The 14100-nt window shown below is 42.7% G+C and overlaps 1 protein-coding gene across 1 annotated transcript; it reads right to left on the bottom strand.

Moving 5' to 3' along the window:
- Positions 1–3359: 3359 nt before the first annotated feature.
- On the bottom strand, positions 3360–13395 carry LOC103353075 (excitatory amino acid transporter 2). The gene is made up of 11 exons (XM_008275853.1): positions 13358–13395; positions 10541–10680; positions 8717–8869; positions 8160–8410; positions 7784–7931; positions 7227–7353; positions 6828–7061; positions 6542–6736; positions 5553–5687; positions 5180–5444; positions 3360–3431 (listed from the first exon to the last, which is right to left on the bottom strand). The coding sequence occupies exons 1-11, from the start codon at positions 13393–13395 to the stop codon at positions 3360–3362; spliced, it is 1758 nt and encodes a 585-aa protein (XP_008274075.1).
- Between the last annotated feature and the right edge of the window lie 705 nt (positions 13396–14100).

Raw genomic sequence — 14100 nt, 5'->3', positions numbered from 1 at the left:
ATTTGTCTTGCTATTCACGAACCTTTATATCGCAGTAATTTCCGTCCAAATAACTCGTGTTGGCCCCCCTTTTTTTAAACCAGAAACTTCCCCTTGTTCTTTCTCACTCTCTTTCTTTCTTTCTCTTCTTCATGCAAACAGTGTATATTTCTTTTTTTTTTTAATAATTTTCTTTCAGGATCACTGTAATATCCGGAAAACTCTGCATTGCCACTGAACAGAACAATTATATATTTATGTATGTACAATGAAAATGAATTCACACTGCTTATATCTTCATGGAACAAACATTCAAAACGCTTACATTAGATACAAAAAAAAAGAAAAAAAGAAAAAGATATTTATATATTGGTGTGTGACAGGTAAGTAAAACAACTAGTTAACAGCTATTAGAGAATAAAAAAAAACCAAGCATTTTATTACACGATTTCCTCTCTATACATTTTGTCTAATCTAGTTTTACTCAGGACATAGATGATTTTTTTTTCTCTCTCTCTAGAGGATTACATTAATAAAAATGTCACAGCAATGAAACTATACTCCTACATACCATTTCAATGCCCCCCAAAAGAAACAAAACAAACCAAAAAAAAACAAAAAAAACATCTGTTACCTACAATATATACACAAAGTGCAAGGAGGCACTTCAATATATCATGCTTTTTAAGATAGTGGTGCAAAAAATAATTATCATTTTTTAAAATTTTATTCATGCTTCTAAAACCGTGAGTTTGAACATAATAGTGGTTCAACACTCAATCCCCATTGGTGACACCATGGTCTGCATTGTCTCCTCACAGGAGAGATGTGTGTATTTATTTTTTTATTATTTTTTCCCTGAAGATCACGAGGTCAAAAGATGATTATAGAAATGTAGTGACCTTCAGGGTTTATGAGTGTTTGCATCTGTGTTTGTATGTCTGGAAAAAAAAACAACAACAACAACACGCATGAATGTGTGCATCAGTCTACGTGTCGAGCAGAACGCCGAGCGTGTCGAACTTCTGTTAGGCGAGCTTGGCAAAAACAAAAAAAACAACAAGAAGTTGTGTGTTTGTAGAACTAAAGGACAGAGTGCTGCGCTACGTGTCGTGTTAACGTTTCCTACTGTTACTTGAATCTGTTTCCAAGTGAACACCTCCAAGGCAAGGTCGTCATTAAGCACAAACGAATAAAGAAACGAGAGAGCAGAGAAGGATGCGACGATGGCAGAGAAATCAAATCCGCAGAAGTCTCACTCACACAGGCTAGAAAAGATTAACAGCCAGTAGTCCTGCTATGTTTGTGTGTTTGCCACCTCTTTTTATTTATGTTTAAAAGTCATTTGGTTCTATGAGAGGATTATATTTCTATTACCTGATAGTTGGCAACATTCTGGCATAATGCATGTTAGGGTGTATGTCCACTGTTCTGATCTCAAAACAACAAGAAAAAAGACGCCTTCTCACTAATGTGGACATACAGCTGCAGCATCTAGGGTTTGTAGAAACAGTCTTGAGCTCTGGTGGCGGAAAGTATATTGTTTACCTTTACAGGTCTGGCTAAACAAGAAGCTGGCAAGCCTCCCCGAAGAGTGTTATATGAATGATCTGTCTGTGTTTGTGCAAGCCAAGAATCCATCTGACAGCTGAGTGCTGCTCTGCTTCTTCCTCGGTTTCTCTTTTTTAAATGTTTCTGCTGGTTCACCTTCTGTGCTCTGTCAGTGTTTAATAATAACTGTGTCTGTGCTTTTCAGATAGTACACCGGTTCACAGGATCATTCAGCTGCTGGAATGCAGTCGGAAATATGCGTGTGCTTTCTGTTTGTGCCGGGAAACCTCCCTTTCCATCTTATTGTCATATTATAATATTACTTTTCTCTCAACAAAGGCAGTAAACTGTTGTGCTGTTAAGAGGCCTTTTTTTTTTTTTCTTGAGGTGAAAAGCTCTAAAGAGCAAGTAAACATTTTAGGGATTAAAACTTTTAATTTTTTTCCCCCTTGTAAAAGAGTAAACATACAAGCCTGAGTATCTTTGAGTTTTAAAAATTCTTTTTTTTCCTAAACTTGGAATGCAATCGACATGGAACGATAGTATGCATGACTCTGATTGGTTTAAATTTAACCTCATTGGCATTTTGGCTTCATTTGTGCTCTTTCATTTTATTTGTGCTCTATAAAATCTCTCATTTGTGATCAGATTTATGTCTTTTTTTTTTTTTAATTTCATTTTAATTTCATTGGCATCAAAAGGGGTCATTTTCCTGAAGAGAACCAAAAAAAAAAAAAAAAGGGAAAGTACTGAATAAAGTTTCATGTTTAGGGCAGTGATTTTTCTTAGCTGTGAGGAACATCCACTGCTGTGCCGGCCAGTTAATATAAAGTCGATGGACAACGTAAGAGAACTTGAGTGACGTCATGGAGGCAGTTCCAAGGCCTCTGTCAGTTGATTGATTTCCTGCCTGTTTGGTCCCTATAGTTGACTTGGTCATGTTTTTGAACCTTCTCGCTCTATCACACACACAAATTAGTTTCAAATCTCACTCAACAGGTGAAACAAAGAAATAAAGTCCCTTTTCTAAACAGTAGACAAAAAAAAAGGAGGATTAAAAAGAGGATTTGTGCTTCAGAATTCCACTTATTGATCGTAGGTTTATGAGGCTCAGCGTTGTTTTTCCTCGTTCACTCTCCCGGACTCTTTTCAACCGTTTGCTCGTCCTCGGGGGATTGTGGGTAATATCGGGCGAATGTAATTGCATCCAGATGCACTTTAAAAGACTCTGACAGGTAAGTTGTAGGTAAAGAAAAAGCCGTGGCCTTGTGCGCGCATTCTGATGGCGCTGACGGGGATGCAAATCAAGGACACGGTACATTGGTTGTCACGATTAATGCTCTAACTTCCCACCACCACCACCACCGTCCTCTGACATCAGGAAGTTGGTCTCATTGCATCCCCACCGCCGCTTCTTCATATAAACGTAGAACCAGGATGTATTGCTAAGAATAGCCTAGCTAACATACATATATATATATTTTTTCTCTCTTCCTTCCCTCCCCAAGCCTTGAAGTATTTTGTGCAAGTATCTGCTATACAGGACATAATTGCGCTCTATCAGGTGAGGTATACCTATATTATCATTTCACGGTTAAGTGAATTAGTATTATATATCAGTCAGATAGACAGTTACAAAAACCTTTTTTTTTTAAAAAGGGACTAATAAAAAAAAAAAAGAAAACTAAGCTACATAAAAAAAAACAAAAAAAAAAACAATTAGTAGTTCTGTTCGTGTGACTTTTCATTCACTCCTCTCTTTTTTTTTTTCTCATCACCAGATAGGAAAAGCTTGTGGAGCCCAGGAGCAGGGGATCTCTGTGCTGCCATTATTCATGTTTCCATGGTTCCTCCTCAACAAGCGTGCACTCCGCAGCAGAGCCGTTAGTGGCTGAGGTTACCTGGATCCAAGACACAGTTTAAAAAAAAAACACATTTCTCATCAAACTTTGGATAAACTAGCTCGTTACAAGCTTCCATCAACGATTCAATGCTGCCATTTATGAGATATTAAACATCAGACGAGCAATGTGATTGGTCAGCCGGGCTTATAATAACGCTTACATGACACGCCTGATCACAATTCATGCCATCAGAAAAGCAAATCTAACCGGCTGCAGCTTGGGTAAATGTTTTGGATAACACACATGAGCGTTGTGGTAAAGCCAGAATGCCCTTTCTTAAAAATTTGGGGTGCTTTGGCAATTAAAACACAGCCTGATGAGGTAGATTTGCTATTTTGCAGCATGTTAAAATTTAAAAACAACCACTATGGAGGAATACTGGAACTCCTGGACTCATGATCATGCTTGTGGGAGTCCTGACAGCGGAGTTGCTGACCTGAGGACAGACATTTACGATGATCACAGACTCAACAGGCAGTAAAAAATAATAATAACAAATAAAAATAAGGACAACAAATGAATAAATTATGATTATAGTACATACACATTGCATGAAAACAAGGTACAGACACTACAGAACGAATGCACTGTTATGGTTTAGCCACTTTGCAAGCTCTCACTACGGCTTCTTTGGAATGAGGTTAGAAATGTGAGTATTTACAGGCAAAACAAAACAAAACAAAACAAAAAAAAGTCACGGTCGAGGCTGAAAATAGCTGCCTTTGTGTCACATTTATATGTAAATGGCCGTTAATAAATGGAGGCTGAGAAAGGAGGATCCAACTTTTCACTCTGGACAGACCGCTGGTGTGACAGGTTACCAGTGTTGCTAGGCAACACCCTTCATCCTTTAATAAATGAATAGGCTCATCAGCAGACCTTTTCCACCCTTGTGTGTGTGTGTGTGTGTGTGTGTGTGTGTGTGTGTGAACTCTCATATATTATTCCAAAAGCCTGGAATACATTCAGCGATGGAATTCAAAGTGCTTTACGTTTTTTGCATTATGGGAGCTCTTGATTTCACAACACGGGAAGAAATAGACGGTGTCAAGCTGCAGAAGCCCTGGCAGCGAGTGACTCATTACCAGCGTGGTAGAAGGGTGTATGTAGGGAATGTATGAACTGCTAATTAGCTCTAACACATGCCTCTCTGTGTCTCTAAACCCTCCAACAAGTGGTGACCCTTCAGAAACAAACTGGCTAAACAGTTAAAATCAGCAGCGTTTTAGGACAGAGCTCAAAGAATCACGCCGTAGAAATGTTTTATCAAGACACCGGTTTGAAAATGAACGTATTGTGAACTTTTAATAGACTAGGAGGCTGTTAAATTATTCCTCAGGGTCATAATGAGGATTATCTGGCTCTGCCTTTTGAGTTGGAGCCAATCCTCAACAGGTTGCATTCATCAGATTAGGCAAACCCCAGAGAGAGAGAGAGCTGATTTATCCTTCATTTGTATGCACTGATGTTGAGCAACGCTTTGAGCTGAGCTTTACGTTTTTTTTTGGTTTTTTTTGGATGTTCTTTGAACACAAAAGCTGCTACTCCAGAGGAATCCATACATATGTACACATGCATCTGTTGTTCTCTTGCTTCACTACTGACATAAAATCACAGTTTGCATCGTCGTGCACAAAGATGAAAGGAAACGTCAAGCAGACAGAGTCAAACAGGTGCAGGGTGAGCATGCGAGAACAGAGATAGGGTTATATAGAAGTCTCTACGTCCGTAAGCATTAATTGTACCTTGCATTCATCTACTACGACAGAATTGTTAGCGGTGGTGCTAGCAGTTGTGGTAGCGGTAGCGGTTAAGACGCACTGGTTGGAATTGTTTTCATGGTGGTTCTTCATGTCGTCGTAATAAGACTGGGTCTTCGTCATCATTTCGATGTCGTCAGATTTAGCCATGTGAGCGTCCAGCTCTTCCAGCTCCGCCTTGGACATGTGGTACACGATGCCTGCACCGTAGGAGTCACCCACCACATTCACTGAGGTCCTGAACCGATCCCTGAGGAGAGAAACCAGGATCAGAGGCACGAAAACCAAACCCCCCCATGTAGAAGTAAAGGGAAGCGTCAGTGTGTCACGATATACGATTTTCTTTTGTCACACTCACAGCAGCCAGTCGACAGCAACCAGCAGACTGATGTCCTGGGTTGGCAGGCCGACAGCAGTCAGGATCAACAGCATAGTCACCAGTCCGGCACTGGGAATACTGGCTGCCCCAACACTGGCCAAGGTGGCTGTCAGACTGGATAAACACACAGGAAAGCAGCATGAACACACGCTCGAAGCTTCACCTCCAGCGTCCACTCCGCCACAACTCTTCAGACGCCACTCAGCGCTGCACCTCACAGACATTCGCTCTCTGCGGTGCTTGTGTAAAGAGCAAGGGCTGGAGAGCACCGGAGTGGGCCCTCCATCGCTCACGAGGAGAGGTTTAAACGTGAGAGATAGGATATTTAATTTGAGAGTTCATGGATTTATATCCCATAAAAATGTCAGAGCGAAGGTCATCCATCCTCAGCTCAGTCTATTACAGGAGGAGCGTTTGGGAATGATTGTTACAGATCTTAAAAAAAAAAAAAGAAGAACAGAGCAAGTGGCTGGTGTTTGTCTTCTTGCTGAACACGAGGCATGGCACTGGGACATGTTGTTCCTTCCTTCCTTCTGGTGGTTTATTTGTTGCACTGTGAATTCCTCCTCTAAATTAGCTGCTTTGAGCCGTGCAGGTTTTTCTGCTCGCTGTTAAATGCCTCGACTCTCCTGCTGAGTTTGTCCTCATTTATTAAGAGCTAACTGAGTTTGCTGAGCCGCATTTGCAGGACTCCATTTAAACCTTATTTAAATGGTGGCAGTTACAGCTCTTGCTGCTATGACTGAGAATAGCTTTTCTCAAGCCACAGTCTTAACATTTGTCTTTAATGGAATCCATTTAAATCCATATTTTCATCCAGGTGTTGCTCAGCTGTTGCATTCAAGACCCAATCTTTCCACTTACACTAAACTATAAGTGTGTGATGTATTTCAATTTAAAACCTCTTCAACTGTGCAACCAGTGCACTTGAATATCTTTTATGTACAAAGCACTGGTGTTTCTCTGACCTGACTGTGACAATCTGACCAGGGTCAAGGTGGATGCCGTTCATCTGGGCAATGAAGATGGCCGCCACAGCCTCGTACAGGGCAGTTCCATCCATGTTGATGGTGGCACCGACCGGGAGCACGAAACGAGTGACTCTCTTGTCGATACCCAGATTCTCCTCCAGACAGCGGAAGGTGACAGGCAGTGTACCAGCACTAAACGGGGATTTAGAAAAAAGAAACTAGATTACACACGAGTAATTATTTGGATAAATGTTAAGACTGATTCGTCTACGCCGATGCCGACCTGGAGGCTGTCCCCAGAGCAGTGATCCAGGCCTGGAAGATGCCCAGGAAGAAGGTAAAGGGGTTTTTCCTGACGATAACGAAGTAAATGCTGGGCAGGAAGATTGCTCCATGGATGATGAGACCTATAATCACAGTGATCATGTACATGCCCAGCTGCCTGGCCACCACCTCCAGGTCCTTGATGGAGATGATCTTGCCACAAATCAGACAGGCAATACCGAAGGGAGAGTACCTAGTGAGATGGGAAAAAAAACCACGTCTTGTTACTTTAAACGTAGCTTCGGATACAGAAAGAATAGAAACAGTGAACACAGGTAGAAGGTTCTAAAATCCTACACTGATATAAAAGGTTATTTCTGATTCCAGTGAGCTTCAGTGAATCTTAAGTGCTACTGACCACATGATCATGATGACAAGCTTCATCACGATCTCGTTGAGGATGTTGAAGAATTCAATCATGAGTCTGGCCTTCTCTCCCATTTTGCCCATGCAGATGCCAAATGCGATAAAGAAACCGATCAGACCTGCGACAGAAAATCAGACACACATCAAACTTTGAACATCAAAATTGAACATCTCAGCAACAGTTTTCCATGAAGTTTAGTGAAGACATTTAAGGGAGCAGCTGGCTGAATCCTCATGACTTCCTTTAGCAGACGCTTTTATCCAAAGCAACGTACATCTGAGATCACATTCATGCACCAATGGCAACAGAGCTGCCATGCAAGGTGCTGCCTGCCATTCAGGAGCAACTTCAGCTTCATTATCTTGCCCTTCAACTGTGGAGGGGCGGGGGATCGAACCACCAACCTTGCGATTAGAGGACAACCACCTGAGCCACAGTCGCCCCGTTTTTCAGGGAAATGTCTGAACAGTAAAATACTTTTGCAAAACTACACTAAATCCAGATGCATGCTATAAAATGCAGCACTGTTTGAAGTAAGTGGTACGCACCCAAAACATTCATGCCACTTTTGAACTGCAGTGACTTTTTGATGATGAACTGTGGCTCCTTGGTGATGTTTGCCACCAGGCCCTCCATGGTGGTGGCGTTGACATCCTCCTCAACAACCACCTCCACCTTCTTTGTGACCGTCTGGATCTGAAGGAAGATAACAAAGCGAGATGACTGACACTGGACCGGCTATAAAATTGCTTATGACACATTGTGCTTTTCTCTCTGCTAATAAATCCTCTGCTAGACTGTCCAAACACAAGCCTGCACAAGCCCACTCATTTCCTGACACACAAGTTTGTCATTTTACTCTGACTTAATATAGTCCGTGATAAACGCTGCCACTCATCTGAGGGAGTGACATCACAAACAGACCTGTTGGAAACAAGCCTGCACCAGGTTCTCCGGGAACAGGTTCCTGATCAGATCGAAGAAGGCATCCAAGCTGGACACGTCATCGTTCTTCTCGCCCTCGCCCAGATTCTCCTTCAGTTTGGGGTTGCCAGGGTGGATGACTAACACCAGGATGACTCCCAGGATAGCAGCGATGACAGTGGTGGACATGTAGTAGACCATAGCTCTGGTGCCCAGGCGACCGCTAGATTTGGCGTCCAGACCGGCCAGACCTGCACCCAAAACAAGCAAGACGATGTTTACCTGGTAAATACTTATGAAAATGTTGACTCATGTGGATGCGAAGACCATCAGAGGATTACATTAGCACTTGACTGTGAGCGTGACAGAATAAACAGTCAACTATGATTTTAGAATCAGAATTACAACAATAACAATGCTTTTTTTATTCATGTCTATTCATATCTATATGTATTTGTTGCTCACTGTTCACGAAACAGAAAATGCAAAGACACCAGCAAACTATTTAAAACGTCCAACGCTCTCGATGCATTTCACTACGATCGGCCACACTGCACCTGTGATTAAACTGGAGATGATGAGTGGCAGGATCAACATCTTCAGCATCCTCATCAGGATGTCTCCGGGGAAAGCAATCACCATGACAATGTCTGGGTGGATCGGGGAGGCGACGCGAAGCAACATCCCTGATACAGCTCCCAAGATCACACCTGGAGTGCAACGAGAGATGAGTGAAGAAGTGGATCTGAAGATGTTTAGATTTCAGAAAATACATCACCTGTGAATGCACATTTTTAAAAATCCCTTTATATTCTGTAACAAAAACGCTTCTCTGACGATTTGTCCTCAAAGACGTCTTAATAACTGCCCCCCCCGCCTTATCAATTCAGCAGTTTGGAGCCTGTCTGCTACATCCTTTGGGAGGACAGTGGGTTGTGCAGATAAAACGGTAACCTGCTAAGAGAGCGTAAAGCTCATGGAGGATTAAGATCAGATTCCTTTGAAGCAGCGGGGGGAGGAGGCAGCATGTCAGATTCCCTGGTGAAGCATTTGTAATCTCTGCAAACCTGAAACACTTTCCAGGATTTTTTTTTTTTCCCCACTTTGTGGCTGTAAAAGTAAAAAGGGCTAGAATTCAATAAAAGATCATCTCAAGCTCACTTTGTACCTCACTGAGCTATATCTACTGACTGACTGCTACCCTGCCTATCCCCTGACCTCTGTCCACCTGGACGGCTGAAGAAGAGCGACATTTTAAAGACCAGCTCCTCTCAGACGAAATCCTCGCTGACCCTTCGGAGACATAATGCCTTCTTCTAAACTAGCAGCTCTTTTCCTGCCACACACTGAGAGTCGAGTTGACCTCCGTGTGCTCTAGCCCCCCTCTGCCCGGTGGTTGGCCTCTGTGTCTGTCTGTCTTAGTCCAGACAAAACTCCAACATCCCCCCGGGCGCTGCACTTCCTCTGCCAAAGATAACACAGCCTCGATATGTTGTTTAATAACATACACTGGAATCAAAAGCCCTCCAGCTTTTTTTCTAAAAAAAAAAAAGTGCAAGTTGTTCTCTGTGCTTCAATCTATCCTCCCAGTCTAGCAGCATCCTGTGGATTCTGCACACCCAATGGTTTTGGATGGCACTTGATTTCCTGTGCCTCCCTTTGGCCCATTTGCAAGTTCCCCATTCAGCCTCTTATCTGCCAAGTGACAGATGATCAATGATCACGCTGGCTCACTCGCCTCACAAGAGTCCTGCCAAGCGGCGTGAGATGTACACATTACATTCAAACACACACACATAAGAGCAGACAGAGATTAAATAGGTTAAATATACACACACACTTATGTGCATTTATACAGTTTGAAGTTCATAGTCTGCAGAAATGATTGAGTGGCCACATCGCTGTCAGACACAGCAAATATTAAAATATATATATATCTAAACTGGTGAATCTAATTATGAGCTAACCAGAAATTGCATCACTACCTTCGTGCCCTTTCCTCTTTTATCTTTTTTCATTAAACCACCCCCTCCTGCAGCGCAATGAGCCACCGCTATAATCACAATACTTTTCATGCATCACCAGAGGCTGTTTGGGTGTCCAGCGCCGCCACAGAGCTTTTGATAGCAACAGGTGGCACAGAGCTGGGGAAGGTCAGAACACCCAGTCATCTTACTGTCTGGTACACTGAGCACAGATGGCATCTCCTCTTCATATTACAAGCGAAGCCGCATAATTGAGCTCCAAGTTAACAGAAGACTCAGTGGTAGTCGGCGTCTATCTTTAGCATGTTGTGCCTTTTTTTTTTTTTTTTAAATCAGGTCCTTAAGGTAAAAAAAAAAGAAAGAAAGAGGGGAAAAAGTGATAATGAGGTGACTTACCGAGGACGGTGAGTGTGAGCAGAAGGTTCTTGAACATTTTGGAGCAGATTTTGGCACATTTCGACTGAGGCCTGGCCTCGATGGGCTCCAGGTGACTCTCATGCATCCTCACCTCCACTTGTTTAGGCATACTGTTGGCACTGCGACAAAGAGAAATGAGAGGGATGTTTACAAAATGCAAAACCATCGGGTCGAGCTAAACACACTCCTGGCCGTGCAGCATTATTCAGCGGTTTGCAACGGGCAATGTGTGAGGAAGAAGGAGGCTCCGTTAGCTCTACAACAAAACATGGAAACCAGATCATTCGGATGTGCATAGTGTCTCTGAAAACCGTGATAAGTTTAAAAAAAAAACAGTGCATAATGAAAAATGTTAAGCATTCAAGTGTTGCCAAGCTGTCACTCCAACGCTTCATGGTTACTATAGCATCCAACAGATGGAAGCTGACGACAAGCTGCTGCCTGCCTTCCTTTGGGGCGAAACTTCAGACATGAAGCATCTCAAGTCCGTTTATTAAAAGCTCATTGTGTGGATCTTTTTTTTTAGAACTGAATTTGTTGCAGATTTTCGTGTGGGCGTTGCTCTATATTTGCACAAAAAGAAGAATTTTGGTTTAGCTTCAGAGGAATTGCTATAATGTAGAGATTCAGCAGGATTTTAATTAAAAACTGCTGTGATGTAGTGAAGCAGTTAGAAAATCTAAATGCAAATTTCAAGTTCGCTGACATTACACCAGAGAACTGTGTGTGGTGACCGTGTACATCCCTCAGGACAGTCAAGACGAATAGACAGAGAGACAAAAATAAAACAAGAAACTTTTAAACCCTCTTATCCTCTTTCTCTGTGTGTCTCTCTCTCTGTTTAGAATACACTGGAATTACTTTTAGAATCACTCCAAACCTCCCGTACGACTGCAGGAAGAGCGGGCGCGGCGTAATTAATTGAATGAAAAGTGATTTTCCCATTACAGGCAGCGTGGAGCAGTTTCCTGCAGTCCCATCGAGGTGTGAATTGATTTGTTAGCGAGAAGAGAGCCAGCTGTGTCTGTCACATGCCAGTTAGGCAGGTGTTCAACAACTCAGCCGGAGACAACGGACTCAGGAAGAGAAAAGGCGGAGAGGCGCCGTGGCTTTTTGCATTCATCATCAACAAGTTGCAGTCGGGAACAATATATCAAATTAGAGCGCTTGTTTTGACGTCTCTTTTTTTTTTGTCTGTGCGGACATAAAAACTGTCAGTGCTGCCATTCATCCCCAATAAGGCCCATGAAAGTGTCTGCCGTGATGGATTACAAAGAACAGCAAAGAGGAAATAATGTGACAGTGACCTTTAACCTCACCGCGGGGTTCACGGCCTAAAACACACAAACGGAAGCTTGAATGGTGATTTTTTTTTTGTCCTCAAACCCTCCTCCCCCCTCCTCCAGATAGCTCACGATGAAGTCACAACACTTCAGAGATATTAATCATGTCAGCCGTCAAGCTTTTTTTTTATCCCCCTCCCATCTTTCAAAGCTGAAACTTGATCAAAGGCGTGACAGAGAGCTCAAACCAACAGGACACATTGGGAGAATTTCCTCTCCAGCGACGGGGTCTTCATTGTGTTATTGTGCGAGTAGCCGCCGATGAATCCACATGAACACACAGGCTCCGCACACTTACGCACACCTCCCCCAGCTTTGTGTGTTGCGGCGCTGAAAGCTTGGCTATAGGAAGACCACCTGGTCAGCTTCCAGGCACGCAGATGGACCAGTCCTATCTCTGCTTATTAATTTCAAAGTGAAGTGTGAAACAGCAGGCAAATTACAGCCACGTTATTCTCCACCTTCTGAGTTTATTTCATACTTCAAATAAAAGCTGGAGAAATTTGTTTTAAAAAAAACAAAAAAAAAACCCAGAAATAAAATGTTGGAAAAATTAGCACCAGCAAGTAATCCCATTCCATAAGAGTGATGAGTGCAGTTAATTGAATACCCCCCCTCCTCCCTTTTCCTCCTCATCCTTTCATTATTTTTAGCACTGAGGGAGGAAGCAGGCAGTATTCTGTCATGGTCGTCTCATTAGCACTTCTCTCCCCAAGTCAGAGACAGATGAGAGAGCAGGTTTGTGTGACCCCATGACGGATTAATATGAAAATGTATAGCAAAGAGTCATCAGAGAACTATAGATTTCACATCACAGGGAAATGGCTGTGAGTTGTTTTTTTTTTTAATGCTACAGAGTAATTTTACTTGATGAAAATTCCTCTTGTTGTACATAATTTTAGCTTTGATTAACATTTCATGAGCCTGAAATTAGTTCTCTGTGCACCAGCCAATAACTCAGAGATATAAAAGTTTTCAGCATCCCATTGAGTTAGATGGGTCTGGGCTGCTTCTTTTAAGAAACTGCAAATGCACAAAATGTCACCGAGATGTTAATATCCACTCATAAAGAAAGTTTCATAGACTGTAATCCGATTTCACAAAAAAATAAAAAATGTTCGGTAGAAAATCATAATTCAGACGTGTAGAGAAAAAAAAATGCAGATACAGTTTCTCCTCCTCAGTCTCTAATGGGATCATCCTTTAAACCGGTTAATCTTGGCCAAGGGCTTAGTCAGATTAATTACATTACAGGGTTGTAAAGCCATGAAGAATTAACGAAGGTCTTAACAAAACTACACCTACCCAGGTCGCACACAATCTACACAGAAAGATGATCCCTTGTTCACTTGCACACCTTCGTACAAAAACTTTCAGATGTTGCATAAAGAACACACTGTAAAGGTAAAAGAAACGCATATTGTGCCTGAAACTACAAATGCAGCGTACTTACTTCATTTCTAGAGGAGTTGAGGTAAGTGCTATATACATTGACCAGTATCAGATCTCCAGCCTTTGGTATTTAAGAGCGAACCAGCACAAGAAAAGGATTAGAGGGATCACGACTGCTCCATCCAAAAAAACGTTGCCAGATGTCAGCAGGATAAGGTCCCAGGTGAAAACAACCGAGCTCTGCTGACAGCTAGCCGCTCTCAGCTGTCCACCAGCTCGTCCAAAGCATCCAGAGAGGAGCAAGTCAACACAGCCCAGACGACGGACCCAGTCACAGCCACGGCAACCTGAATTGCCCCATCCTGATGTCTGCAGGAAACCCCCCCACCTCAGCCCCCACCCCCTGACTTCACCACCCACACAAGTAGCTGCACACACATGCAGACACACAACAACTCCTGGAAGTAAATAAATAACTATTAAAAAAAAAAAGAAGAAGAAGTGGAGGGAGGAGTTAGCATCTAAGCTTAAGAGTCAAATCCCTCAGGGTCCCTCCATTCCCTGGACACTGTAATCCCCCCCGAGAGCATGCTTCCACACTCATCCAGATACCGTGGATAGCGCGAGAGAGGCCAGGCTGCTGGGGATGATGATGATGATGATGATGATGATGCCCTGCTAATGGCACACAGTGCAGACAGTAGTGCTTTGTAAGTAGCCCTTTTGCAGTAATGACAAAGGAATGACGGATGGAAGATTTAACATCCATAATGTTGCCGTTTGAGCTCATCCTGATGGACAGTA

This window comes from Stegastes partitus, unplaced genomic scaffold (assembly GCF_000690725.1).
Source record: "Stegastes partitus isolate 25-593 unplaced genomic scaffold, Stegastes_partitus-1.0.2 Scaffold60, whole genome shotgun sequence".
In the NCBI taxonomy this organism is placed as follows: Eukaryota; Metazoa; Chordata; class Actinopteri; family Pomacentridae; genus Stegastes; species Stegastes partitus.
Note: the sequence above shows the minus strand (reverse complement) of the source record. Positions and strands in the feature narration are given on the sequence as shown.